General features: G+C 34.3%; 1 protein-coding gene and 1 long non-coding RNA gene across 3 annotated transcripts; both read right to left on the minus strand.

Annotated features, from left to right (window-relative positions):
- Positions 1-371: 371 nt before the first annotated feature.
- On the minus strand, positions 372-26,802 carry LOC100257566 (pyruvate kinase isozyme G, chloroplastic). Of its 2 annotated transcripts, none has more exons than XM_002278323.4 (12): positions 26,290-26,802; positions 16,604-16,885; positions 15,666-15,831; positions 14,729-14,863; positions 14,458-14,568; positions 14,273-14,361; positions 7,726-7,788; positions 5,225-5,400; positions 3,079-3,181; positions 2,358-2,506; positions 827-935; positions 372-739 (listed from the first exon to the last, which is right to left on the minus strand). In XM_002278323.4, exons 1-12 carry the CDS (start codon positions 26,509-26,511, stop codon positions 626-628), a joined length of 1,719 nt encoding a protein of 572 aa, XP_002278359.2. In that variant the 5' UTR covers positions 26,512-26,802; the 3' UTR covers positions 372-625. The 2 variants fall into 2 exon arrangements, with proteins under 2 accessions (XP_002278359.2, XP_010663632.1); XM_010665330.3 differs by having other exon boundaries at positions 560-739; positions 827-877.
- LOC132253069 (uncharacterized) lies at positions 25,655-26,078 on the minus strand. Its single transcript, XR_009464850.1, has 2 exons — positions 25,913-26,078; positions 25,655-25,816 (listed from the first exon to the last, which is right to left on the minus strand). It is a non-coding gene; the product is annotated as an uncharacterized LOC132253069 (long non-coding RNA).
- Positions 26,803-26,837: the final 35 nt, after the last annotated feature.

Genomic DNA, 26,837 nt, shown 5'->3' on the forward strand with positions numbered 1-26,837 from the left:
ACCCAATCCACTTTCAGGCTAGCAACAGTTCAGAAATTTTATTGGATGGAGACGCCAAAGTTCAAGTAGTTGATTTTTCCTAAATTCCAAAAAAATAATGGCAACTCTACAAGATACTTCATGGGATTCCACTCAAGCTCAAGATCATAGTTGGATGTTCAATTGGTGTGTCTTATAAAAGTTTATGGCTCTAACTTCTAATGTTTTCATCCATCCACTGCTTGTTTCTAAGATTTGCATAGGAATAGTTCATAAGCACTAAGATAGAGCTCTGTGTTAAATTAACAAAACAACCATGCAGGTAATCCCAAATCCTTTGCCACAATGACCGGATGATTTATTATCACTTCCCCATCAAAATACAAAATAAATAATTGCGTACTCCTATTGGAACTTTATTATTCAAATGATTATTCTATCAAAAACATCTCAAATAAATACCAAACTTTCCTCAAACTCATTAGAACATCATCCAATTTCACAATTTTACAGAAGAAACCGAAACACCTGATTGTTACTAATTAAATCAAAACCAAAAGTTGCATTGAGATACCAGCTACTCCAATTACTAAAAAGAGGAGAAAAACAAAAAAACGAAAAACGAAACCTCTTCATAAGTACAAAATCAACCTTGGACCTTACGAACTTGGATGTGGTGAGTAGATTCAACACGCCAGATTGGTTGTGCTCCACTTTGAACAAGAGTCACATGCTCTCCCTCCTTCATTAGGCCCTTGTTCTACACATGAAAAATTTGGAGACACTTAACAACATGAAGTAATGATCTGAGCATAAAGAGAATGAAAAAAATAAGAAAAACACTAACCACTAGTATGCTGAGGGCTCGAGAGAAGGTCTCCTCAGCATCATCTGAAAACTGCATAAATATAGGCATCACACCATGATAAAGCACCAACCTCTGCTTAACTCTTTCTCTGCCAAAATTCATGTCACAAAATTTTAAGAAAAAAGAAGGAATTTCTAATTCAGCACCAGTTACCTTCTTCTCCAATATACAGCAACCAATTTTTTTTTTTTTTTCTCTATCTTATATATATTTTTACCATGTACGTATGTATGGCATTCCCTGAAGCTGAAACTAAGAAAGAACCTAAATAAAACTAAAAAGCCATACAAGCTCCATAGTGGAGATGAATTTTCCCAGTAGAACACCAACAATGTAGGACAACTACCGGAATTCTAATTTCAAAAATAAAACATCATCAACCTGGTGATTAAAGAAAACAATTAAAACACCATCTTCATATTCAGTTTGTCCTTAAGCAATATTCCTATACTCAGTACATCTACCAATCAATTAAGAGAAACAGCCATCAGTTATCTCAGTATTAAAGTTTTTACCATGGCTTCTATAAAGTTCAAGCAACTACCTTAATTTCAAAAACTTTAGTTCACTTTTAATTGATGCCTGAAATACTCTTAATTCTAGACCTTTTTCACATGACAAAATATAATATTTTTTCAGGAAATAACTTAGCATGTAAGAATTTAGACTTTCCACCACCAGCAAACAAGAAGAAGATACTTAAAGCAGCTAGGCAATGCAAGTAGCAAGCAAACTACAAGAAAGTGTAATATCAAACCTCTTCCAAGAAACTACCAGCAGTCATTATGTATCTTCCAATGATCCCAAGGTATTTTTTTAATCTCTTCACATGTGAGACATGTAAGGGCATGTATAGTCATCTTGAACTTTTTTAACTCAGAGTGCTTCTTACTCTTATGGGGGAGCATAAGAATTTGGCAATTCCTTGAGCCAAAAATAAAAGGTTCATATAACTCATTCTTAGCCACAGCAAAGGTAATCTTCAGATAAAACATACACATGATAAGCATCATAATTTATTGCCCCACAAAATTTATCTCAAGTATCAAATATGAATTTCAATTTCAGATTGAACAAATCAAGAGGGTCCCTACAAAATATGAATCAGGAGCATGAAATAAGCCAAACTATCCTCTAGAGTCCAACATGGCATGTAAATAGCTATTTTATTGTCACTGCAACACAACTTCCAAACCACTACTTAAGTAAGAGTACACATGCATATTTCAAATTCTGTCTGGATCAAACTACACACATATTTAGTATTAATATCATAAATGCAAAGATACACCTGCATGATAACCATTCCAGAGCAAAAACATCTGGAAATAAGTCTGTATTTTTACCAACATAAATGCCATTATCCAAGTTACAGAACATATAAGAAATCAAAATCAAATCATTTAATAATACTAATAATAATAATAATAATAATAATAATAATAATAATAATAATAATAATGATTATTATTATTATTATTATAATCCATGTAATGTTATTTGGACTTACTCATTAGTGAAGGCAAAGATTGTTGAGGAAGGCCGATAATGGCTTAAAGTTATAGCCATGGATCCAGTTCTTGTAAAGACAATGATGGGAGTATTAAGAGTGTTAGCCATAGTGGTGGCATGGAAAGCAAACATTGTACCCATATGACTCTGTAAAAGAATACCAAGAAAGTAATCAGATGTGATGGACTTAGATATGGAATATAATACACAGTGGTTAGGACCATATCAATCAGACCTGGACCAGACATCAACTTATCATAATGGATGAGTCAATGTTCATCAGGTTCAATTACACGTTAACCCCCTATTGGTCCAGTCCAGGTAACAAGAGAGAAAAATAAAAAATAAATAACCAAATAAAAGCTTCAGCAAATAACACACATGAGGTTGACATGGTGGTTGGGATCCCACAAATGCATTAAAGATTAAAGGTTTGATTTCCCAACCCTCAGCCACACTTTTAATACTGTTACAAATGAACAGTTTATGGTGCAACCTGGACTGGTTTGAAGGTTAACCAGTGCAATGGTCCCAGAATCCAATCCAACTATGATTTCACCAATTAGAAGAGACAGTTTATAAATCATTGTTTCAATTTCCACAGAGCCCAGCATCATGTGTTCAAAATATATAAATGATGTTCTGGGACTAAATGGACATTCCAAACCTCATAACATTAAGGAAACATGCTATGGCTTGTTATCATAACCAATACTTGCCTTGTAGGGTATAGTTTGACTTGGAGGAGTTGTGCTGGTTGATAGACTAGACTCAGTCCTCAATGCCACAGTATGCATTACTTTAACAGCTTTCAACGGATACCTTGAGAAATTGTTACAATTTGATACATTTGATATAACAGTTAGGAAACAAACATACATCAAGTAAGACATTCAAAAGAAGAAGTCCTAAGTGTGTACTTCAAAGTACAACAAGAAACTGAACCAGTTAGGCCGTTGTTCAGCATGAGCATGCAATGCTATAACAACAATAGCAATTCAACCAAAACAAATAGGAAGTAAATGCAGAGAATGGACAACTGGATGCCTAATGTTGGTTCATTTTAAATCAAGGAAAACTGAGAGGAAAAAAAATCATGGCTTTTTTAATATTAGATAATTAATTGACTTTTTATTTCTTCCAAACATAAAGATCATCATGCAATTGTACAATGAGAAATTTTGATCAAGGAACCCAACTTTACTCGAAGGCCTCAGAATCTTTTGTTACAGCTAAGTGGAAGGTAAATTCTCCAGTCTAAACCCAATAACAAGGTTTGTTTTTGGGATTTTTGTTTCCTTTTCCTCTTCACAGAAAAAAAAATCTATTTTGGAAAGCAAGAAAAAGCTTCTTCCATCAACCTGTACTGCCAAACTTTGATTTACAAATTTGGATCTAACGAAGACTATTTGGGATGTTTTAGCATCTTAAACAATTCAAGTAGATGGCTAATCTAGAAAATGTTTAGGTATTAATTTCTGCTTACATGAACTATAAATCCAGACCTAACTGTAGAAAAGAAAGAATCACAGAGGCATGTACCAGACCTATGGAAAAGTTAAAAGAGGAGGGATGGACTTTGGTGAATAGATGCTTTTGCATAAAGGCAAGGAGGAATCTGGTGAGCACATCCTACTTCATTGTACCAACGCAAGAATTTTATGGCAGATGGTCTTCTCCTTGTTAGGAATTTCATGGGTGCTACATTCATCAATTAAAACCATATTACTAAGTTGGCATAGACTTCTAATTGGGAAGAAGAGGAAGATAGCATAGAAAGTTGCTCCTTTGTATTTGTTTTGGATTATTTGGAAAGAGAAATAGGAGGGCTTTTGACAATGCTGTATGATCAGATCGAGAGCTTAAATCCAATTTTATGTGTAATTTTGTGGAGTGGGTTAAATGGGGTTTAAAGGATGGATCCATATCTTAATTGGTTAGGTAACAAGTACGGGAAGGGAATGTCTTTGTTTTCTCTGTTCTTGTTTGTTGCCCTGTAAAGTAATTGTATATATCCTGTGTACTTAGTGAGTCTTTTTTTTTCTGGTGCTATTTAATATATTACTTTTTTGCCTAGAAAAAAAAAAAAACACAATGTATTTACACCCTCTTATGCCTTTGATAACCAAACATAAATAAGTTAGTCTAGGATAAACAACAAAAAGATTTCAATTCCAGATACAAAACCAAAGTGGAAATCAGTCACATGATTGGCTTCTCTTTAATCAAAGTGAGAACAATCCCCAAAAATAACAGGGCATGTTTAGTTCAGTTTTTTGAGAACTGTTTTCTATTCTCAAAAACAAGCAGACAAAAACATAAATATATTAGTCTGTTTTCAATTTTTAGAAAATTGTTCTTACAGAAACAAGTTAAAAAATGGGCCTTTTCAAACAACAGTAAATTGATGTTTTTATTATTTTCAGAAATCTTTTCTTAAAGTTAATAAAAACCATAAACAGTAAATGGGTTGATGACTTTATAACATTTGGCAACATTGACAAGATTAGTTAACCAAAAAAAATTACAAAAAATATTTTATATTCTTTTTTTCAAAAACCATTATTAGAAACTGTTTTCAGAAAAATGAATCAAGCATGTTCAATGTTTCTGCTCACACCCTATTTCTCATAGAATCATTACGCACTTTAATAACACACCACAAATGCAACTTTAAGTAAAAGAAAAATAAAATCTGGATTTTTATGCAACCTTCCAAATAAGAGAAAAATAAAATCCAGATTTTCATTTAACGAAACATTAGACTGTTTTAACTAAGAAACTAAAGAAAAAAGTTAGTACTGCTAGCATAAACAAATTCAAATTTGGTATTGATGCGACTAAATGCTAGCCAGGGCGACTTACTTTCCATGGGCAGTTTCTCCAGAAAGCATAACTGCATCAGCACCTTCTCTTACAGCAATTGCAATATCAGAAACTTCGGCCCTTGTTGGTGTAGGATGATTAATCATGCTCTCCAACATGTTTGTTGCTACAATAACAGGCTTCTGCATGCTGTGACACCTTCTAATGATGTCCTCCTATTTAAAAGTTAACATGAGATTTAGTTTGTTTAATTGGAAAAGGGAATCAGGAAAAGAAATGAACTCACACTGATTGAAAAGGCTGATCACCATTTAAATGAAAAGGATTAAATCCATATTTATTGAAGAAAAAACACAATGTAAGCTGAATGATGTTTGTATATTCATCTAATTTTGAAAAGGCTGATCACAATTTAAAGGAAAAAGATTAAATCTATATTTTATTGAAGAAAAAACACAATGTAAGCTGAATGATGCTGGTATATTAATCTAATTTCCCAGAAAATGGCATAACTATAGAAGGAGCCTTTTTTAATCATTTTTGTTGAACTACCAATTTTCCTAAAAGGCTACGCTTGTAGGATTTAGGTTCATAATATATATCATACTCTCCAACACCATTCCTCACATGTAGGCATGATCTCCCATCAAACAAGGATTAGAAACAAGAGAGAAAAATTCTTTTCTTATTTCTTCTAAGGTCTTGATACAAGGCTATTAATTGAACAAAGTTTTTGACTCTAGAATCTAAACAAGGATACAAGGAATATAACAAGAAAACAAATTAATACTGACAAAATTTTAGGATCTATATAATATTGTACAACTATACGATACTTAACTATGGAAACTATATTACATGGTCAACATCCTAAACCCAATATTTCCAACAATTTTGAAGAACTCAAGAACTGTATCAACAAAGTACCATTATTTTTCTGCCACAAGAATGGTAATTGGGGCCTTTCCAATATGATTTCCAAAATCTACTATTCCAAATATTGGTTAGAGCCTTAGTTAATGAAATAGAATATTATTCTAGTCTTGGTTTCTGAACCTCACAAATCCAAAAAAGAATGAGGTAAAATAATATGCTTCTGCAGGTTGAGGATGGCAAATATGGGCAGTAAGAGCAGTTCAACCTACAATGCTTTCGCCAGGCTAATTATGATTAACCGTGTAGTTTGACAACACAAGATTTTTCACATGAGAAGCAAAGATTTGCTGAGCCTACATTTCAACATCTTCATCTTTTATTTATAAGCATCTTGAACTGATATCCTATTTGTTTTGAGATTATTGTAGGATTCTAAATACTAATTTTCTAAATTTCTAATATTTTATATTACCTTTAGGACCTATTTTAAATTTCAGTTACTTTTCAGTCGCTTCCTATCATGGCTTTAAATGTTGAAGCAGTTTCACAATGGTTACTATTAATTAATTTTTTCAGAATATCACAAAAAAAAGGGCTAAATGTAAAAGAAAAGGTTATTTTTGCTTCACTTCCATATGTGTATGTGCACACATGTATGGGCATGCAAACAACAAAACTACTATGGTCTAATGTATGCAGATCTGTTCATATAAAATGTTTAACTTTTTAGACAATGTGTTATTAACAGAAACTTTAAATTCTAACTTCCTCAACATTAAGGGTTTGGTTTCTAGAAAATAGAGAGGAAAAGTAGAAGGAAAGAAAAAATAAAGGAAAATAAAAAATAGATTTGAAGTTAATAAATTATTTTTCTATGGTTCTTCAAACTCATTTCACTTATTTTCCTTTATTATGTAAAGATTAAATAATTTTAAAATACATAAATTTCTAACTAATTTTAATTATATTTGATTTTATTTCGTTTTTTTTTTATAGGAATTTTATTTTATTTCGTATTTTCCATAGTAGATTTTTAATTATTTTCATTAGAACCAATCATAGTTGTTGATTTTTTCTTTTTAAATGCAAAGCATTTACATGTGATGAAAGTTAGCTTTAGATTTATAGTTCAAATCATAATTTTTAGTGAAGACATTTTATGCATATGCTAATCATCTATAAATTTTTCATCTGGATGTAAACAAGCCTTTGAACATGGTCCTGTGTGACTTGTCCCTTGGACTGGCTCCATTTTATTGAATCAGTGAATATCCAATCCAGCTACCTCGGCATTTGCTTGACAACACTGATAGTCATTCCTCAAACAACTTGGTTTAGGTGACTCGACAAGTTCAAAAGGGCAAATGATGGACTAACATTATTTAACTGATTCAACATGAGGGAAGTTAAATAGCAAAGGAATATCCAAACAGAAAAGGATTATAAATAAATAAATAAGAAATAGAAATAAAACGGCCAAAGTGGTTCAAAAGACCATATGACATAAATGAGCAATTAGAAAACATTCTCACTGCTTTTAGAAGCCATTCTTCCTTAAGGTTGGTTCTAATTACATCCTAATTCAAACTTTTGAGGATAACAATATGTATAAAATATAGGAGTGTAAAGGGGAATTTGTCTACATATTATTAGCATCAAGTTACCTGCAATAAAGGGACTTCCTCAATTGGAAGTTCAGCTCCAAGATCCCCACGTGCAACCATTGCCTATACAATCAAAACAACCAATTAAGATTCAGTTGACCATGATGACCCAAAAAATAAAGGTGAGTTGCAGCAATTTTCCCAAAAAGATAAGTACCCTAACCCAAATTCTTGCATCTTACTACAATTAATTAATTCAAGGCATTTCCAATGCACAACATAGAAGGAATGCATCATAATTAGCCACTCAATGTGTGTAGGAAGCAATGTTTTAAAAGGTTAAAGGCAATCTTGAGGCATTTTGGCCAAATGAGATGAAGTGTAAGTTTCAAGGCGGTGTTGGGATTGAGCCTAAGAAAGCATGATATGTTGTAACAAATAGAGATTTATTTATAAATTTAGTTATTTATGTTTCTTGGTTTCCCATCTATTATCCTATATGTATTAATTGGTCATTTAAGCATACACGCTCAAATCACTTGCATTGTGCATGACTTGGGGGAATTAGGAGTTGCACAAAAGATTCGTGTCATCGGTTCCTTGTAAAGTGATGAGTGGTCCATAGTCAGTTCATGGATTTACTCATGGATTTAGACAATCTATCGAAAACTATAGTGCACTACCTCCTAATTGGAGGGATAACTTGTCTTGGTCATTAAGATGGTTTTTCAATGGTGAGTGTAGTAGTGTATGATGCACACTAGACCGAACCTAGGATGAATTATATCATAAAGCTATCAATTGTCATGATTCACCAAACTACTATATTGCATGGACTCTCAACCTTGAGAGGATATTAAGTCTATGCCAAAGTTAATAGGAGGTTTTGACCTATGGATGAAACCCTAAGATGGTCTCATATCCCTATTGATTGGATCACTATTGATAGAGGTTGGTAGCAACAAATATTCTCAATAGAGACACCATAATATCTCATGGGATTGAGACAGTGTATCTTCTTGGATGATCCAAAGCACATGTGATCTAGAAGACTATGGTCATATCATTTCCTTTAGTGGAAATTGACATATGCTCCTTAGAGTTAAAGTATGTCAATTGATCATATAATAAATAGAATCTATAACTCAAAGATTGGAAAGGTAATTTTGATAGGTGATAGCACTACCTTATTACATTATGGATACCAATTCATAAGTTTGTATGCAATGGATGGTAGGTTATGGCTCGAGGTTCGTCAAGTTGTTATTTGCATAGGGTATTAAAGTATTGTTGATTCTCTGTAGTGGGATATTGAATCAACTTCACAATTGGATTCTAAGGGGGCCAGTACTCCTATGGGTCCCAGTGGCCTCCGCTTTGAGCTCATATACCATGTTGGCACAAGTTAAGAGGGTTAGATTCACTTTTATGCATAAGGTCATTTTAGTAATTACGTAAGGTTGCACAACGGATTGTAAATAAGGTCTTTGGATTGGACTAATTGATTAATTAGATGGACTTATGTGATTAATTAATCAATTAGGACCCATTTTTAGCTAGATTAAGCGACTCAAGCTATGTGAGCTTAAGTCACTTCAGCCCACTAGGAGAATCCTATAAATAAGGATTAAGGTTTCCAATTGATTGTCGTCTTCCACTTCCAAAAAGAGAGAGAGAGAGAGCCAAGGCATCGTCCCTCCCAAAGTCCACTCTTTGGAGTGCCAAAGTCGTGGTTCGAGTCATTAGGCAAAAGACTTTGGGTGTACGAGACCTTCAGATTCTTCAAGGATCATTTTCACTACAAGGATTTGATCTGAGAACATCTAAATCATAGGTAAAGTTTTCTATAGCACTATTCATCTAGATCCTGTTAATAAAAATTGAATTTTTATGCTTGTGTTGTTAAAATTTAGAGTCGTAGGGAGTTTTCATGTACTTAACCTAACCCTAGAATAAGGAACGGAGAAATCTGGGGTTCTCTACAAGCAAAATAAGGTGTAAACCTCAATTTAAATAATAATAAAAAGAAGAAATTTTAAAAAATCAAAGAAATACTAATAAAATCACATAAAAATTAAATAATAAGAAAGTCATGCAATGTATAGTAATCAAATCAATTGTATATTATTTTCAATAGCTTCTAATTTAGTCTTTTTTTTTCTTTGTCTTTTCTAAAATCCAACTCTCTCTCATGCATTTGTCAAATAATCAAATCCTCTAATGAATTATAATTATATTGAATTGCTACATTATCCTCTCCATCAATGTTAATATCAATCCATTTTTCTTCTTTATCCATTAATTATAGTGATCCTTTTTTCTTTATCCATCAATAATAAGATAATGATTATATACAAGTTTGGTCACTACAATGACCAACAATTCTTTTATTTCTTCTTCCCAATCTCTTCATGATTGGTAGTCAACTAAGCTCTTATTTTTTAAAAGGTAACCTTAATCTTGGATGCAAAACAAAACTTATAAATTTACACCAAAACCCCATAAAAGCACAAGTCATTACGACCAATCAATATTGAGGCTTAAGCATCTTAAAAATGTATACAAAAAGCCTATAAAGGCCCTAAACCCATTAAAGCCTTTTCAGTATTACAGGCTTAAGCCTTAGTAGCCTCAAGGCTATAAGCCTCAATCGGGTGAGGCTTAAGCCTTGGCTACCCTCTATTAAGGCTATAGCCTCAAGGCTAATTTGCATAGCCTCACCTTGAGGCTCTCTTCAAAGAGTAAGCCTTAATAGCCTTTTACAACATTGGTAGAAAGAGAGTGGGGGTTGGGGGAGATGAACAAATATCAAAATGAAATTACACATGATTTTAAAATTCTTATTGTTAAACCCTCAATAACTTTTAGCAAAATCCTAGCTTTTTCAACACTATTGGACAGGATAAATTCATCACATCCATCATATTTCTAAGAATTGTCCAAGTCATTCAATGCCCTAGATAAGAGCTCTATTTTAAGTCTCCTAGAATGAATTTGAGGTAATGGATCAGACACTTGACAATATATAATTAACTCGATAGTTGGAAGGATGACAAGCATAAGGGGAACATATTGTCCAATCATTGGTGTTGTGAAAAATCTAGGTATGTGTACATAGGGATAAGAAGTCCTATACCAGAGGCAATTTTTACTTTAGTGACGGTGTTAGTATAAAGTTGAACTAAGACCAAGACTCATGCATCATGTGGTAGTTTTTTTCCCACTTTTACATTAAAATATTAAATTATTGTGCTTATCTGAAAAGAGTTATGTTGAATCAACCACTTCATTTTTTAATGCCTGAAAATAAGTACTTGCCTACCTAAGCTGATCAGATCCAAGTAACTAGGCTATACTGCCAAGTCAAACCCAATCATGCATCCAAACTTCAGCTGAGCTCAAACATCAATCATGATTAACTGAGCCAAGTCACTATTGTATAACCTAGCCTGGCTCAGCTCATTTACACCCTCACCCCTGGAGAAAGAGGAGATGCTTCCAGAAGACTCACTGAGATAAACAAACAGATTATTAAACTCTCCGGAATTGTACCCATAATACAATTATACACCAAACTGGAAAGGGCAATTTTTCTGTTCTTTTGATAGGTAACTAAGAGGAGTTTGATATAATTGCAAATAAGGAATTTTTCTGTTCTTCTAACCAGAAGATTCTCATCAGTATCTTCTTTTCTATCAGCAACCAACCAAGGAAAACTTCATCTTTGCAAGGAGAATGGGCTTCCCAAACAAACTTACAGGGAGGCCCAAGCTCAACAGAAAAAATGCTCAGCTATCCCTTGGCTGAAAAGATTTCTGAGGAAACTGAACTTCCAAAAGGTGATCATCTTCTGGAGTCCACAATTCTGCAGCATGGCTCCTTCAAGGAAAAAAGATAGCTACATTTATTTATATATTTATTTGTTGATAGGTAAAGATAGGTATGTGTAAATTAATAATAGGAAAAAGTACACCAAAGTACACAAGATGTATACAAGGAGCACCTAAAGGAAGGCCTCAAAAAAGATGAAACAAAAAAACCACCTTGACTCTTAACAAGACCCCACTCAATCTACAAAATCAAACAAAGGCACTGAGCCTTCACTTATGTATATGCTAACCCAAGTTGAAAGATTACAAAGGAACAAAAATTTTATCTTCTAATCAGTCTATTCCTTATTTTCAAAAGCTCTTTGATTTCATTCTTGTCAAATTGTACAAAAAATGCAAGGGGGGGACGACTTTCCACACCTTTTTCCTTTCCTTCTATACAAAGGAACTTGCTAACTTAACGAGGTATCTTTCACTAAATAAGGGAGCACCCAAACTCCTTTGAACAAGGAAAAAAAGAGATGCCCAAAAAGCCTTGCTTTGGTGTGGTGAAGTAGAATATGATCAATAAACTCCCCCTTAAGTTTGCAAAGAAAATATTTATTTGCAAGCGGAGCCCTCTCTTCTAGAGATTATCTAAAGTCAACTTTTCCCCAACTAGCTTCCCATGCAAACAAGCTTACTTTGGACAGGACCCACAAATTCCATATCTCCAACAAAAAATCTAGTATCAGGGAAGAATTTTGAGTATACCTCAAGAATAGTTTTCCGAGGGCTCCTCCAAGTATCCATAATTGTAAAGGTCATCTTCCAAACATTAAACCTTAAGGCAAAATCTGCTCTTGGTAACAGTTCACTAAAGAGAACTTTTTTTCTTTAAGGACCTCTAAAGCCGTCTTCCAAAAGGAGCTCATTCATGAGAGGCACATTACCCAATCCCAATCACACTTTAATCTCAACCTTACACTCTACCTCTCATTTAATCAAGTGATCATTCTTAATTCCACCCCAAATCCCCTTCCAAATAAAATTGCTCCTGATTTTCTGCAACTTATTAGCAACTCCTACAGGCACTCAAATCCACGGGTGACAATGAATCATGTCATGTCAAGTTCGTATCATGTCAAGGTAAAAAATAGTGAAAATTTACTTAACCCAAATACGACCCATTTAATGATAGTGTTAGAATGACCTAACATGAGAAGGATCCACTTATTATTTGGGTAACACCACACAATCCGTTTAACTTGTTTAATAAATGGATTAAGTTGACCTATGAATGAGTTAACATAAATGACCTATTAACACGATTCTAACCTATTTAACTTATTAACACAAGTCTAACTCGTTAAACCTATTTAAAATTTTAAATTTATAAATTTATTATTTTAAAATATTTTTTAGTTACTTTAAATTTTAGGTTTTAATTTTATAAAAATCTTAATTAATTTAATTATATAAAAATACTATATCTTGTACAAAAAGTCTAGATTTACCATGTCTTTCAAAATCAGTTTTCAGAAATTTTAATATTTAAGGTAGTAAAAATTTATTGGTACCTTAATTTTTTTTAAACAATTTTTAAAACCATTACTTTTTCAATGTAAATTTGTAAAATTTTTTGCATTTAATATTAAAGTTATTATTATTTTTTTAATTATAAAACCAAAAAACATGAAGTGTATCCAAATAGAAACTTAATGTTACACTTGTTTATAATTTTATTTAACGTTTTAATTATAAAATATTTTTAATCTCCATAATGAAATATATAAAATATTATTTAGTTATTTAATTTTTTTAACTATATGACATTTATAATTAAAAAATCATTTTTTAAATTTTTCATAATTTTGAAATATATTAAATTAATAAATTTATATGGGTTAAAAGATTATAAATGGGTTGTATCTTAAACAGGTCACTTTGGCACGACTAAGCAAACAAGTCATTTTGATAAGAATAAGAAAATAGGTCAAACAAGTTAAGTAGTCAAACCCAAACATGACTCATTTATTAAATGAGTTATATAGGTTGAAAAGATCACAACACGAACACGATTATACCTAACACAAACCCACTAAAATTCGTGTAGTTTTCAAGTTATGTTATTGTGTCATGTCAAATTTGTCGTCCCTACTCAAAATGGATATGGAGATAATCTTTTTATAGAATTATATCGTTGTCTTTTTGTTACTTCATCCAGCACCCATAGAAAATTTTTGGTTGCTTTGACAATGAAAGAATTTCCAGATATCCAACATTTGGGGATAAAATTTGATTTGACAACTACACCCACACCCACATGTGCACCTATGTACTATAGCTCCAAATCATTAGATTGTTCTTTTGATTGAGCATATGCAAGCTTGGGAACAAACTCTCCAGCAAAAGGAAGAGCTTTTACTTTAAACGACTTCTTTCAGCATCTTACTCATCCATAAAGCTTATTTTTATTCTTTTTCTTTTTCGCGGCCGAGGGGGGTGGGGAGGGGGGTGGGGGGGTGTTGGGGAGGGACACTCTCTTCTATGTGCATAAATTGTTCCTTTGCTTATCCGTGGTTCTTTGCTTTAAGGAAATCTTTCCATCATCTGTACTTCTCCTGCTTTCCAATGAATGTCATTTTCCCACAAAAGATAAAGCAATGTGGCATTGAGGAGTCAAAAGGAGAGGGGGGGGAAAGAAATATAACATTTCCTATTTGTCCTGTCTAACAATAAATACGTGAAGCATAAAAGATCCATGAGGTGACTCTTTATGAATACTGAAAACTAACCCCATCAGAAGCAGAAATAATGGAATGAAGATTTGGTATGGAATCTGCACTTTCAATTTTCACAATCACATGAATATCTGCACCACAGCCTGCAGAAGAGATTTAACATAGTACAAAAGAAAAGTAAGATTACCCATTTAAAATTAGATCTCGCGGAACAGATGAAAATGGAACAAGCACTTTACTTCTGAGGTAATCTTTCAACTCATGGACCACTTCAGCATCTTTCACAAAGGAAACAGCATAGAAATCAACTTGGTTGTCCACTCCAAACTTGATATCTTCCCAGTCTTTGTCTGTTGAAATGACATGAGTAATGGGAAAAGATTGGATATTTTTTACAATTCAAATAACACGTAAGTAGACAAATAAAAGTAAAAGAAACATCATATCAACTTCGTGGAAAATAGAAACAGAAAATCACCTATTAGAAAAAACATAAGAACAAAAGATAACCTGTTATTGAAGGCAGAGTTGCACTTTTTCCACGCACATTCAAGTGACGCCTTGATTTCAGCTCACCACCATCAATTACTTGGCACTTAACCAAATCCTTAGACTTTGATTTCACAACTAATGACATCATTCCACCTAGCACAAAATCAGAAAATAATTCATTAAATCTTGTTTACAAATAAGCAATATGGCCAGTATGAATTTTTTTTTTATAAGCAAATTGCTTGAAGAAAACACAGGTTAGGAAACAACAACATTAATGATTGTTCAGAACAATAGAAGGAAGAAAATTCTATCACCAGTGAATTGGATTTACAAGTACAGCACATTTGTCAAGTTTGTAGTAATTTACTTGATCAAAAAAATATGAATATACAATTACCTAGGCAAAACCTGATGTAAGTGTAACAAACTTCAATTTATTAAATGACAAGAATTGGCCTATTGTAGAAGGGATGTTCAGGAAATGCAGACAGACAATTTATTACATCTATCATGATCACACTCGAGCAATATTAATCAATTTCCTATTACGGAAATTACTCAATTCAACTCTAATCAAATAAGCCCCCTCCCAAATATTTGGATCAGCAACAACACCAGTCAGTTCTCAGATATGGCTAGTTTTGCATAAAAATAACATTAGAATCATTCAACAAATACAAAGAACTAATAAAATAATCATCCAGAAATAGATCTAAATCTAGCCAAGGAAATTAATAACTCGAGGAAATGGCAGGTACCCCTAAGACATATTTATCCCTTTATTCTGTAATTCTGATCAATTAAGAAGTTCTTCCGCTTTGTTATTGGGTTTTTGAAATTTACTAAGTCCCTGCTATATATGCATGAACACCTTCTATCAGAAACGGCTAAGTTCTGCATATGAGTGCACTCATGCACCAATGTAATGCTACTTTGAGGCATTTATAGTTACCATCAACAAGAAGTATATCTCCAACCTCCACGTCATTCACAAAGTCATCATAATTTACACTGACAGTGTTTTCTGAGCTGACTCCTCTTTTAATAGTGAAGTTGAATTCTTGTCCCTCCTTAAGCATGATTGGTTTAGGGACATCTCCACTTCTGACCTCAGGACCCTGGGAAGAACGTAGAAGCATGATATTACAATTATTACTCCAGGAACAGAAATAAGAAACAATATTGATGAGAAAGAAAGTTGAAAAGATAAAAATGAGTTCATAGAAGAAGGAACAGTTATCAAAGACAGTTTGTTCAAATAAAGAATAGTGCATGGCAATCACTATTAAAATTCATCTGGTCATTAGTTTTTTTATGAGTATTAATTAGTCATGGTTTATAAATAAAGACAAAGTACTTCGTTCTATGCCCTAAAATTACATATAACATGTTAAGCAACATTAGAAGCGGAAATATTTATCAACTTAAAAGATACATAAAATAAGATAAAAATAAAAAGAAAAGAAAAGAAAAGAAAGAAAGTCAACAAATCTTTTTCTTACTTCTATTAAAGCATGAGTAATTCTCATACAGTACTTGACTATTTGTAATCGCCAGTATCAATTAAACTTTCTTACTTGTATGTTTAGGAGCTTCAACAATTGAATCGTACAAACTTAAGCTGTAAAAGTATCATTTATGCCTCCTAGTCTGCATATTGAATCATAAACTTTTACTTAATAATTTTAATTGAATATAGTTGTTTCTATTTTCCATTCATAATGAGTGTGTACCAATGATTTTTTAATATCTGCCAAATGTTAAAGTAATACACATTCTTTAAAATGTATGCAATTGTAATCCCTTTTCAATCTCAAATTAATAATCATTATTGAAGAGGAAAAAGAAAGTTGACAAAGAATTAGAAACATTTATTGGCAACCAGCATACCTTGGTGTCCAGCATTATGGCTATAACCTTGTCTTCAAATTGAGCATTGTATTCTTTGACCAGATCAATGGTTTTCTTGTGCGATGCATGGTCCCCATGTGACATATTCAAACGTGCAACATTCATTCCAGTTTCTGCCAGTTTCCATATCATTTCTCGTGAACTAGTGGAGGGACCAATAGTACATACTATCTTCGTTTTCCGTCGAGGATTCGACATTATCCTCTGATTTCCCAGAGTGGAATCACTAGATTGAAGTTCAAAAGGAGTCTTCACCGTATCCTAAAAAAATATGAAATTTCCAAATTATAGATTGCAAAATATGATGAATATCATAAAAATATAAAAGGACAACACAATAAACATGATCCTTAACACTCTTAAAACAGATATACTCTCACCATAAAGTCATAAACTGTATTTTGATATGATATGTTCTTTTCATGGGCGTTGGAACCCAGGATGTAACCAAACAAAATCCTTCTATATGTAAATATCCATGAAACAATAATGACACAATCTGATTGTGATGCAACAACAAATCAAATGGGATTTGTTTTAGACATTCTTTATATTTAAACTTTAAAAAGAAAAAAAAAAAAAGGTTTGGTATTTGGTTTAATTAACAACAAACTAGGTAGTCAATGATAGCAATCATCAAAGAAAAAAGGAAAATAGTAATAACAAGGTAAAAATGTTGAGTTTTAGAAAGAAATTACCTAGTATTAGAGTCACAAATTACAGATTCATTTATTGATTTTGATACACTACAATAGCAAGTAACTGTAACATACTGATCATGCTATTGCAGCAAGTTACAGTAGTTCTATTGTACAGAGGACCGTGTACTTCTTGGAAGGATTTGTCATCCTTCTTTGTACTTAATATTCCAATGCAATAAAATTGTTGTTTTCAATTAATAAAATAATAATAAAGATTTTTTTGCCTTTTTTGTTTAACTAATGGTTAGAGTTGGTTTAATTAAGGACTAGGATTGATCAATGTTAGGGATTTCTAATTTATAAAAGATGCTGTAAGAGTAATGAATTTTTTGCCTTTTTTGTTTAACTAATGGTTAGAGTTGGTTTAATTCAGGACTAGGATTGATCAATGTTAGGGATTTCTAATTTATAAAAGAGGCTGTAAGAGTGATGAATTTTGAATTGAGAATTTGATGACCTAAGGCTTCATGTTGGAGACGCCCTGGATTTTTCTTCTCTCTCTCTCTTTCTAAATCCTCTTCTACCAAATTCTGCATTGGCCTTCAACCAATATCAATCTTATCAGCATTGCCAATTATAGTGGATTCTTATATTCCTGCTTTAACTATTGGTTTTTCATCCTAATATCTTAAAACATTTTTGCATTACTGATAGGGTTTGATTTTAATATAGTAGTTGAGAAACATCAAGTGAAGCCTGTCTTTGAATATTAATCTACTAAGTGGACTAATCAGATTGAGAGGCCAAAAACCCTTTTTTTTTTTTTTGACAAGTAAGAGAGTGTATTAATAAACGCTAAAAGCACACAAGAGTACATGGGTTGTATACAAAGAGCATTAAACAAAAAACAAGAAAGAGGGTACACACAAAAAAACACTCCCTCGTCCAAGCCCCAACCAATCTATGAAATCAACCAAATGTGTATATCCTCCGCCTATATACATCCTAACCCACATAGAGAAATTATTAAGTAAAATATTGTTTAGCCTTTGATCTAACAATTCCTCACATTCAAAGACTCTCCTAATTCTTTCCTTCCAAATCATCTAGCAAATACAAGGAAGAATAGCTCTCCAAGCCTTAATATGTCTTCTATCTATAAAAGAACCATGTCATTCTAGGAAAGTCTCCCCAATCAACTCAAGATAAAACCCACCGAATAGTAAAAATGGAGAATGCCACCTGCCATAAAATTCTCGCCTAGTCACAATGAAGGAGGATATGATCAATGGACTCTGACTCCTCTTACACAATGCACATTTGTTGGCCAACATCCACCCTTTTCTTTGAAACTAATCCAAAGTCAAAACCTTCCCCAACAAGCCTCACAAGTGAAGAAACTCACCATCGAAGGAATCTACGAGTTCCATATTATCTTTAAAGGGAAAGGGGTGGTATAATTTGTCTCCAACAAAAAGGAAAGCCCTCTTCCAAAGAAGACCTTCGTTATCTTCCTTTCAAACTACTCTCTCCCCCTCCTCCCTCTTCACTATCTATTCTTGGAGTTTAGAAACAAACCGCTCCATGACACCTAAATCTCAATCATTAAGGTTCCTAACAAAATGAAAGTTCTAATTACCTCCTTCCCCACGTTGCTCCAAAAAATCAGCTACCCATGTCTCCTTCGAATCAAATAGGGCAAACAAGGATGGGAAAGTCTCACATAAGGGCTCCTCACTGCATCACGTGTTTTTCCAAAACTTCACCCTTCTCCCATTACCCACCTCAAAAGAAATCTTCCTATTAAAAAATTCTCACTGCTTCCCAATCTTTTTCCAAACCCCAACCCCATAAGGATTTCTCACCACTTCTGACCTCCAACCCACTTCTTCCTCCCCAAACTTTCCCCTAATGATTTTCTTCCACAACAAATCTCTTTCACTAGAGAAGTGCCAACACCATTTGCTAAAAAGGGCCTTATTAAGCAAAAAAACAAAACGAACCTAGTCCTCCTTACAAACAGTTAACCACTTGACTAAGTGTATTTTGTTCTCTAAGACCCCTCCTCCCCACAAACAAACAAAAAAAATAAAATAAAATAAACTCCTTTTGAATCTTCTCTAATCTCAACCTTACAATTCTTGAAATGGTAAACATAGACATAAAATAGAGTGGTAAATTGGCTAGAGTACTGGGAAGTAAAGTGAGTCTTCCCCTTTTTGAGAAGTGTTATCTCTTCCATAACGAGAGCCTCTTACAAAACTGTTCTTCAACCCCATCCCAAACCATCATAGACTCGTATGAGGCCCCCAAGGGAAGCCTCGGGTCAGAAGAAGATGACTATCCCACCTTACACCCAATTTCACAAGCCAAATTGTCCACCTCCCCCACTAAAATCATCTCGTTCTTCTCCAAGTTAATCTTCAACCTCAACATGACTTTGAACCACATAAGCAACCAACATAAGAAAGTTACTTGCTCCTAAGAGGCCTCACAAAAAACAATGATGTCATCAACAAAAAGGAGATGAGAAATCCCTTCGCCCCCACCCCCACCCCCTCTTCCCACATCCTTTAATCCTAAAATAAAACCACTATCCTAAGCTTTCAAGAGCAATCTACCAAGGGCCTCCATAGAAATCACAAACAGGTAGGACGAGATAGGGTCCAGTTGTCTCAAATCCCCTTAAACTTTGAAAAATCCCATAGGTAAGCCATCAATTAAAACAGAGAAATTGGCTAAAGGGATACATCATTTTATCCAATTTATCCATTTCTAGCCAAACCCTATCCAACCAAGATCTTGAGGCCAAAAACTTTTTATTCACACAAAAGAGCAATTAGGTAGGAACCTAGAGTTACCGCATGCATGGTAATACAAATGAGGCTAAGGAGGCAAATCCCTTCATTGCTATGACTGATGAACGTTTCCATAGGATGTGCATATGCTTACAAAGTGATATTCATTTGAAAGCTACTAGTACTAAAACAAAACAGATGCTTTAAGACCTAAAAAAAAATTTACTAAAACTTGTGCTTTTTGCTACCTCATTGGAAATAATAATCACAAAATTTCGGAATGCCCTAGAAGACTCCATATTCTTGTGTTGTTCATTAACTACAAAAAGGAGAAGAAAAAGAGAAGTCACATATTACCTAATTTTGATTATTTACAAATAGTTTGAAAAAAATTGGGCCTTCAACATTTTTCAATTGCCAACTTTACACAAAACTTAAGCTTGTATGATTTAGGCCCACATTGTATATCATGCACTCTAACTAGCATACTTGAAATTTTGTTCTCTCATCAACGCCTAACACCACCACCTAACAACCTTCCGCCAAATCTCCCAAAAAGGAGAGTGTAACCAAGAGTAAGAACTATTGGCTCCAAATCTAGGTAGAGTACACCATATTTTCCAATATTTGCATGTCCTATTTCGAACATCCCACATGGCCTAATTGTGTGTGTAATGTTTTCAATTATGTGTCTCCTTGTCATCATTATGACATAACCACATGCCAAGAGCGATGCAGCCTAATAGCATGCAGACAAGAAAGTTCTCCCCCAGCATGTTGCCAAGTGTCTTTCACCTCCAAACAAATGCACCACATGGCCAGCTTCAAACCCTCCCTTACATTCGCCATCTCCATACCCCCTTCCTACCTAGCAATATTGCACTATTTGGGGAAGGATAGTTCTCCACTAGCATGTCCCCAAGTGTCTTTCACTCCCAGACATGCACTGCATGGCCAGCTTCAAACCTTCTCCTACATTCATCGTCTCCATACCCCTTCCCACCTAGCAATATTGCTATATTTGGGCAAGGATGCCTACTTCTAGATGGATGCCTAAATACTTTAGATGCCCATAAAATCTAAACAAACATGTGTGATAGATGAAGGGGGTTCCACTTATTTCATCACTTGGTAGAGGCAATGTCATGCGCCTTTAAAGGCAAAAGGCCAATGCGTTCTTCCAAGATGTTCTCTAATATCCTTTCAAAGGTGTCATCCTTGACATAACATCCTAATAGTAGTACACTTATCCTAGTCAGGAATCAATGCCCACTAGGTCGAAAAAAGGTCAAGGCTTTTGGGACTAGTGAGAAGATCCTTTTCTGATGGCGAAAGTTGGGGATTCACATATGTGCATTTGGGAAGCATCAAGCCTATTTCAGCAAAAAAATGAGGGAATGTGGATTCTTGGTGTCTATGAAAAACTTGCTACCATCAGAAGTTTCCCCCTATCATTCAGCAATTGGTAGAGAGTTAGTATTCAGGAGCATTATAAAAGGCTCCATTTCCTAAAAAGGAAGACAAATAGAAACCTTGCTCTACTAAATTCTCAATATTCTCTTTGAATTTGAAATTGTCCACAACATTGTAATCTTCTCACAAGACCATTGTCACTCTCAACCCTCTCTTACCTCTCACTTCACTCCCTCTCCCCCCCAAAATTGGACACCTTACAATCTCAAGTGACTAACCTCCTCCAATTTAGAATCCAATACAAATAAAGTATCACCATCAAGGTGCTAAACCAAAGTTTCTTATCCTTTAGCTGTGAAGTCACTTGGACTATATTCTAGCTCGTTTATTCGAGCTTTAAAACAAGCTAAAAAAGGAAACCCGTGAATAAACTGACAAAAATCTGCAGTACAACTTGTGCCAAGTCTTAAAACCTAATGAATGAGAAGATACCAATGACCATTTTAATCCTATTGATCACACCTAATCTTCAAGGAGAATGACATCACACCAAAGAGTTCAAGAAAGAGGAAATCTAACACTTTGTAGGCTAGAGTTTGAAATGTTAAACCTTGATTAAAATAAAGAGCACACCACAGGAGCAAGCTGGCGATTAACATGAAGTGACATCTTTCCATATATTGCAGCATAACAGTTGAAATGATAATGATGGTGGTGGTGGCAGCATTTGTGTCAATTTTGAAAGAAGTTGGTGACCAAGATGACCTGCCCCATGGATGATGTTCACATTCCCATCCAAGTTGCACATTGAAGTTCACACCAGCAGCCACATCCAGGACATTGACCCCAAGAACCATTCCCCAACACAAATACAAAGAAACATGGGTATGATACTTCTTAAGTGCATACGCATCATATGGGATTTGGTAAAGGGAATTAAAAGTAATATTCCAAATATGTGCCATATTAGGCTTAAGGGCTTGGGAAGAATTCTTAAGAAGCATCTTAGGATGCTTGTTAGGATTCTATGGTAATGGAAAATGGTATGACAATCGCATAGAGGCTATAACAGCTAGAAGGATAGGATCAGAATCTCGTAATGAGTAGTTTGAGTTTAGCACGAGGGAACAATCACCAAAAAATAAAAAAATAAAAATCTCCATGAGTCCAACTAGTGTCTCCAAGCATGCAGCCTCTATCCTTTTATCTTTATTTCAGAAACTGTTATTTTCTAATTTTTATAATTTGTTCATGCTGCAGTTGCCCAGTTGTTTAATGAACTTCTTACTAAGTCTTCTTCCCTTAAATTTAATCTTATTTCTTAATATCAGCAACATGTATCACAGTTCAGTGGGAGGCCAATGCAAAAAATTAAATAAATAATAAATAAAAATAATACACCCTATAGTTTCCATATGTGCAATTCCATAAAACATTCATCACAAGTTAGTAATTTCTTTTTAGAAAGGAAATCAGCACAGTGACACGCATTTTAATCCATTAAAGTTAATCAAATTTATGCCCTTTTTTTTCAGTAGATACAAATATTTTCTGTTTTTCTTCTCATGTTCCAATTCCCTTAAAGCTATGGTTTTGTCAAGTACCACCAAAATAAATGCATATATCTAGACTTGAAACTATGAAACATCCCCTTTAAAGTTGTTCAGTTATTGGTTGAGGAACACCACCTCTGATCATTCATCAGCCAACTGTCAAACTTCTACCAACCTAAGTGCCTACATCCAAAAAACCGATGAAAAACAAATGAAGCAATGTACTATGGCCTGAATACACATGCCATATAATACAATTTAAAAAGACAATGGAAATACTCAAGTTGGACCTGCTCTCTCATAGAAAGAATAATTGCAACCTATCTACCAAAAAAAGTTACTATTTGATTTTACATCTATAACACAGACCAAAATCTCAACGAGTCATCGAGTCTTGAAATGAGATCTTAAATATTAAGTTATACCAAGAAAATTTGAACCTCCAATTTCATTTTTACATTTCTTCACTGAGAATTGGATGTTTCAACCCAAATATCAACAAAGCTGATATCATGAGTTTTAGCTCACAATTTCTTGCAATTACTCACAATCCAATATCATTAAGGGAGGGAGGCTTACCCTGATCAAAAACACATTATCAAGCCTTCCAATTATTTCATGTCCTCATTTGTCATTCTAAGAAAGGTCAGTGCAAGACTCGAGAAGATCCAAAAAGACTTTTTGTGGGGAGGAGGTGCTCCAAAGAAAATACCTCATTTAGTTAATTAGACCACAGTCTACTTGGGAAAGGACAAGGGTCTTGATATTCGCAATCTTTCAAGCTTAAACAAGGCTTCTCTTGGCAGTGGAATTGGAGATTTACTACTGAAAGGAAGTCCTTATGGAAACAAATCATAATAGGGAAGTTCGGCAAGGAGGAAGGGGGTTGTGTTCGAGAGGGTCAAGAGAAGGATATGAAATGGGGGTGAAAGTCTTCATAAACGAGTGTAAAGGCATAAAAACAAATCTCACTTCTCAATTGGGAATGAAAGAAGGGTTAAATTCTCAAAAGACTTATGGTATGAGGATTTACCCTTGAAAGAGCTTACTCTATATCGCATCTCACAAAGATGGATGAGTGGGAAAGTTGTGTGAGCAGGTGGAGGAAGGGGGTGGTTAGAGCCCCCAATTTTCAAGGTAGTTTAATGATTGGGATCTTGAGGAAATAGAGGCTTTCCCACGAAAATTGCAATTGCTGTCAGTTAAAGGGGACGAGGAGGGCAAAATGAGATGGAATGAATCCAAGAACAACAATTTTTAGGTTAAATCCCCGTATTCATCCTTGACCAAGAGAGATAGTGAGTCTTTCCCAACAAGTGTAGTGTGGAGCACATGGGCACCAATGAAGGTTGGTTTCTTTGTCAAGGAAGTGACTTTGGGTAGAATTCTAACTCTTAATTAACTCTGAAGAATAGGGTGGACTTTGTCAAATAGGTCTTATTTGTACAAAGGCGAGGAGTAAATGACAGGTCACTTGCTTCTCCACTATTCTAAAACAAGTATGTTGTGGCAGTTTATATTCTCTCTCTTTGAAGTGGTTTGGGTAATGTACTCTTCAAGTAGAAGGACTTTTTGGGTTGGCATGGCTCTTTTGTGGGGAAGAAACGAAAAAAGGCCTAGAGGGCTACATCCTTGTGCTTGTTTTGGACTCTTTGGAGGAAAAGGAACAAGAAGGCTTTTAACAATGTTGGGCAATCAAACCCAATTTTATGCATACTTTTGTGAATTGGACTAGGATGTACATAGAAGACCACTTAACTATGACAAATTTTGCAAATTGGTTGATTTTCAAGTAAGGAGAAGGATTTTTTTTTTTTTTCTCGCCTAGATTAGCCATCTATTGTGTACATCGTTTGTACATTGGTACGCCTCTTTTTAGGCGCTTTTAATATATATTCTCATTTGTCCATAAAAACTAATAAAATAAAATAAAATAAAATCAGTATCATTAAGAACTACTTGCCTGCAATAAATTGCATTTGTTTTGCCCTCTTTAGTACATTCTACTTTCATCAATTTTCAGCATTTCATTTCTCTTGCTCCAAGCATTAATTAAATAATGGTCAGAAGATGCCAACAAAGTTCGGTAATAGATAAAAAAATTTATTCATGAATCTTTATTTCACCATTCTCTCCGAAGAACCCAATCATTCAACTTCTTCAAACTCTTTTTGGTAATTTTAACTTCTAATATGACAATAAATTCATGTGAATATATGATATATACTCTATGGATTTAAAATTATATCAATTATTCACTATTTCTTCTTAATCTGATATGAAATGATATTAAAAAAAATTAAATTTGAAATTATTTATTATTAGATTTGTTGGTACTTAAATAAGGTAGTTCAATAAAGTAGACTTCTATTTTATTTTATTATCATATTGACACTAAATGATGCATTACTGATTTTATTGAGGCTTTGAGAGTCTAATTTGACATTTTTCATGTTTTGGTGCTTAGTTGGGTTATTTTCTCCAAATCAAATCTGTTATAAAGAAATTGTCAACAGCTCTGTGTTTCTGAAACCCAATATCTCCATTAATATTGAGATTTTAAGAGCTTGATCTCCAAACGAAAGAGAATGAATAGAAAGATTCAAGAAATGAGCTAAGCTAAACTAATCCAAACTTAAACCTCTCTGTATTTAAAACTTCTCACTCATAAGAGACAATAAGTTCACAGAAGAAACTCGAATCCAATAAATATCCACTCCAACACCGCTTTTTTATGGGTTAGGCATTACCAAGTGCCACTTCACCACTAAAATCATTCACCAACATCTGTCATAGACAAAAACCAGTGATGTCTCAATGATGCCAAATTACAAGAAACTTTCAAACACGAAAATTGCTTGTACAATCCAAAGCAAAACTTACAAAGATGAACTAGCAGCAAGCAACTTTCAATGTCACTTTCTATGAAAGCACCTTCCAAAATTGCTTTCTTTTTCAACAAAAAATTTCGTTACTATTTTATTAGTTTTGGTCTGCAGCTTACACTCCAAAGTAACACCTGCAAAATTCATTCCAACAACACCTGCAGGCTAGCCACGTAAAACACAATTCCTCACAAAAGCTTCAACCTTTCAAAATCAGAACCAAATAATCCGGTCGTTTCCCAAGAAAACGAATCAAAATCGCAAAAATCCTATTTGTCACCTCGATCAAACCAAGGCCTTCGCTTTAACAGAGCACAACAAACCACAAAATAAATCTTCACAAAAACAAGAAAACAACAGAAATCAGAAACTCACAAAAGTTAAAGGACCGTTCTGGGAAGTGAGATCAGGCATCTGATCATGCTCCGTGATCTTCATGGATCGAAGGGCGGCCACTTGCATCCGCTCCCATCTCCTCCGCGAATGCAACCCGGCGGCGAAGTCGGAGACGCTTTTCGACCAGGAAAGACGATCGGAGGTCGGGACCGCGTGGAATTTGAGCGGTGTCATTTTGGAAGAGACGTTGAAAGCGGCCATTGAAATGTGATGGAGAAGAGAAAAAGCAGAGAAAGGAGAAAGAAGAGAGAAAAATGGTTATAGAGAGAGAGAGGGAGAGGGAGAGGGAGAGGGCGAGGGTGAGTGTGAGTTTGTTGTGTGGCGGTGTTTACGAGAGAAACAACACAAGGAGGGGAGTGAGCGTCGAGGCAGAGATGGAAAGCGAGAGTGTGTGCAGCATCTGGACAGTTGGAACCCTTCTCGGACCCTCGTTTATATCCCCTCATGGACCAAAAGATCTCCGCATCGCGCGTCTGGAAGCCACTCCACTCACTTTTGCCTAAAAATAAAAATAAAACAATTAATTA

Source organism: Vitis vinifera, chromosome 2 (genome assembly GCF_030704535.1).
Source record: "Vitis vinifera cultivar Pinot Noir 40024 chromosome 2, ASM3070453v1".
Classification (NCBI taxonomy): Eukaryota; Viridiplantae; Streptophyta; class Magnoliopsida; order Vitales; family Vitaceae; genus Vitis; species Vitis vinifera.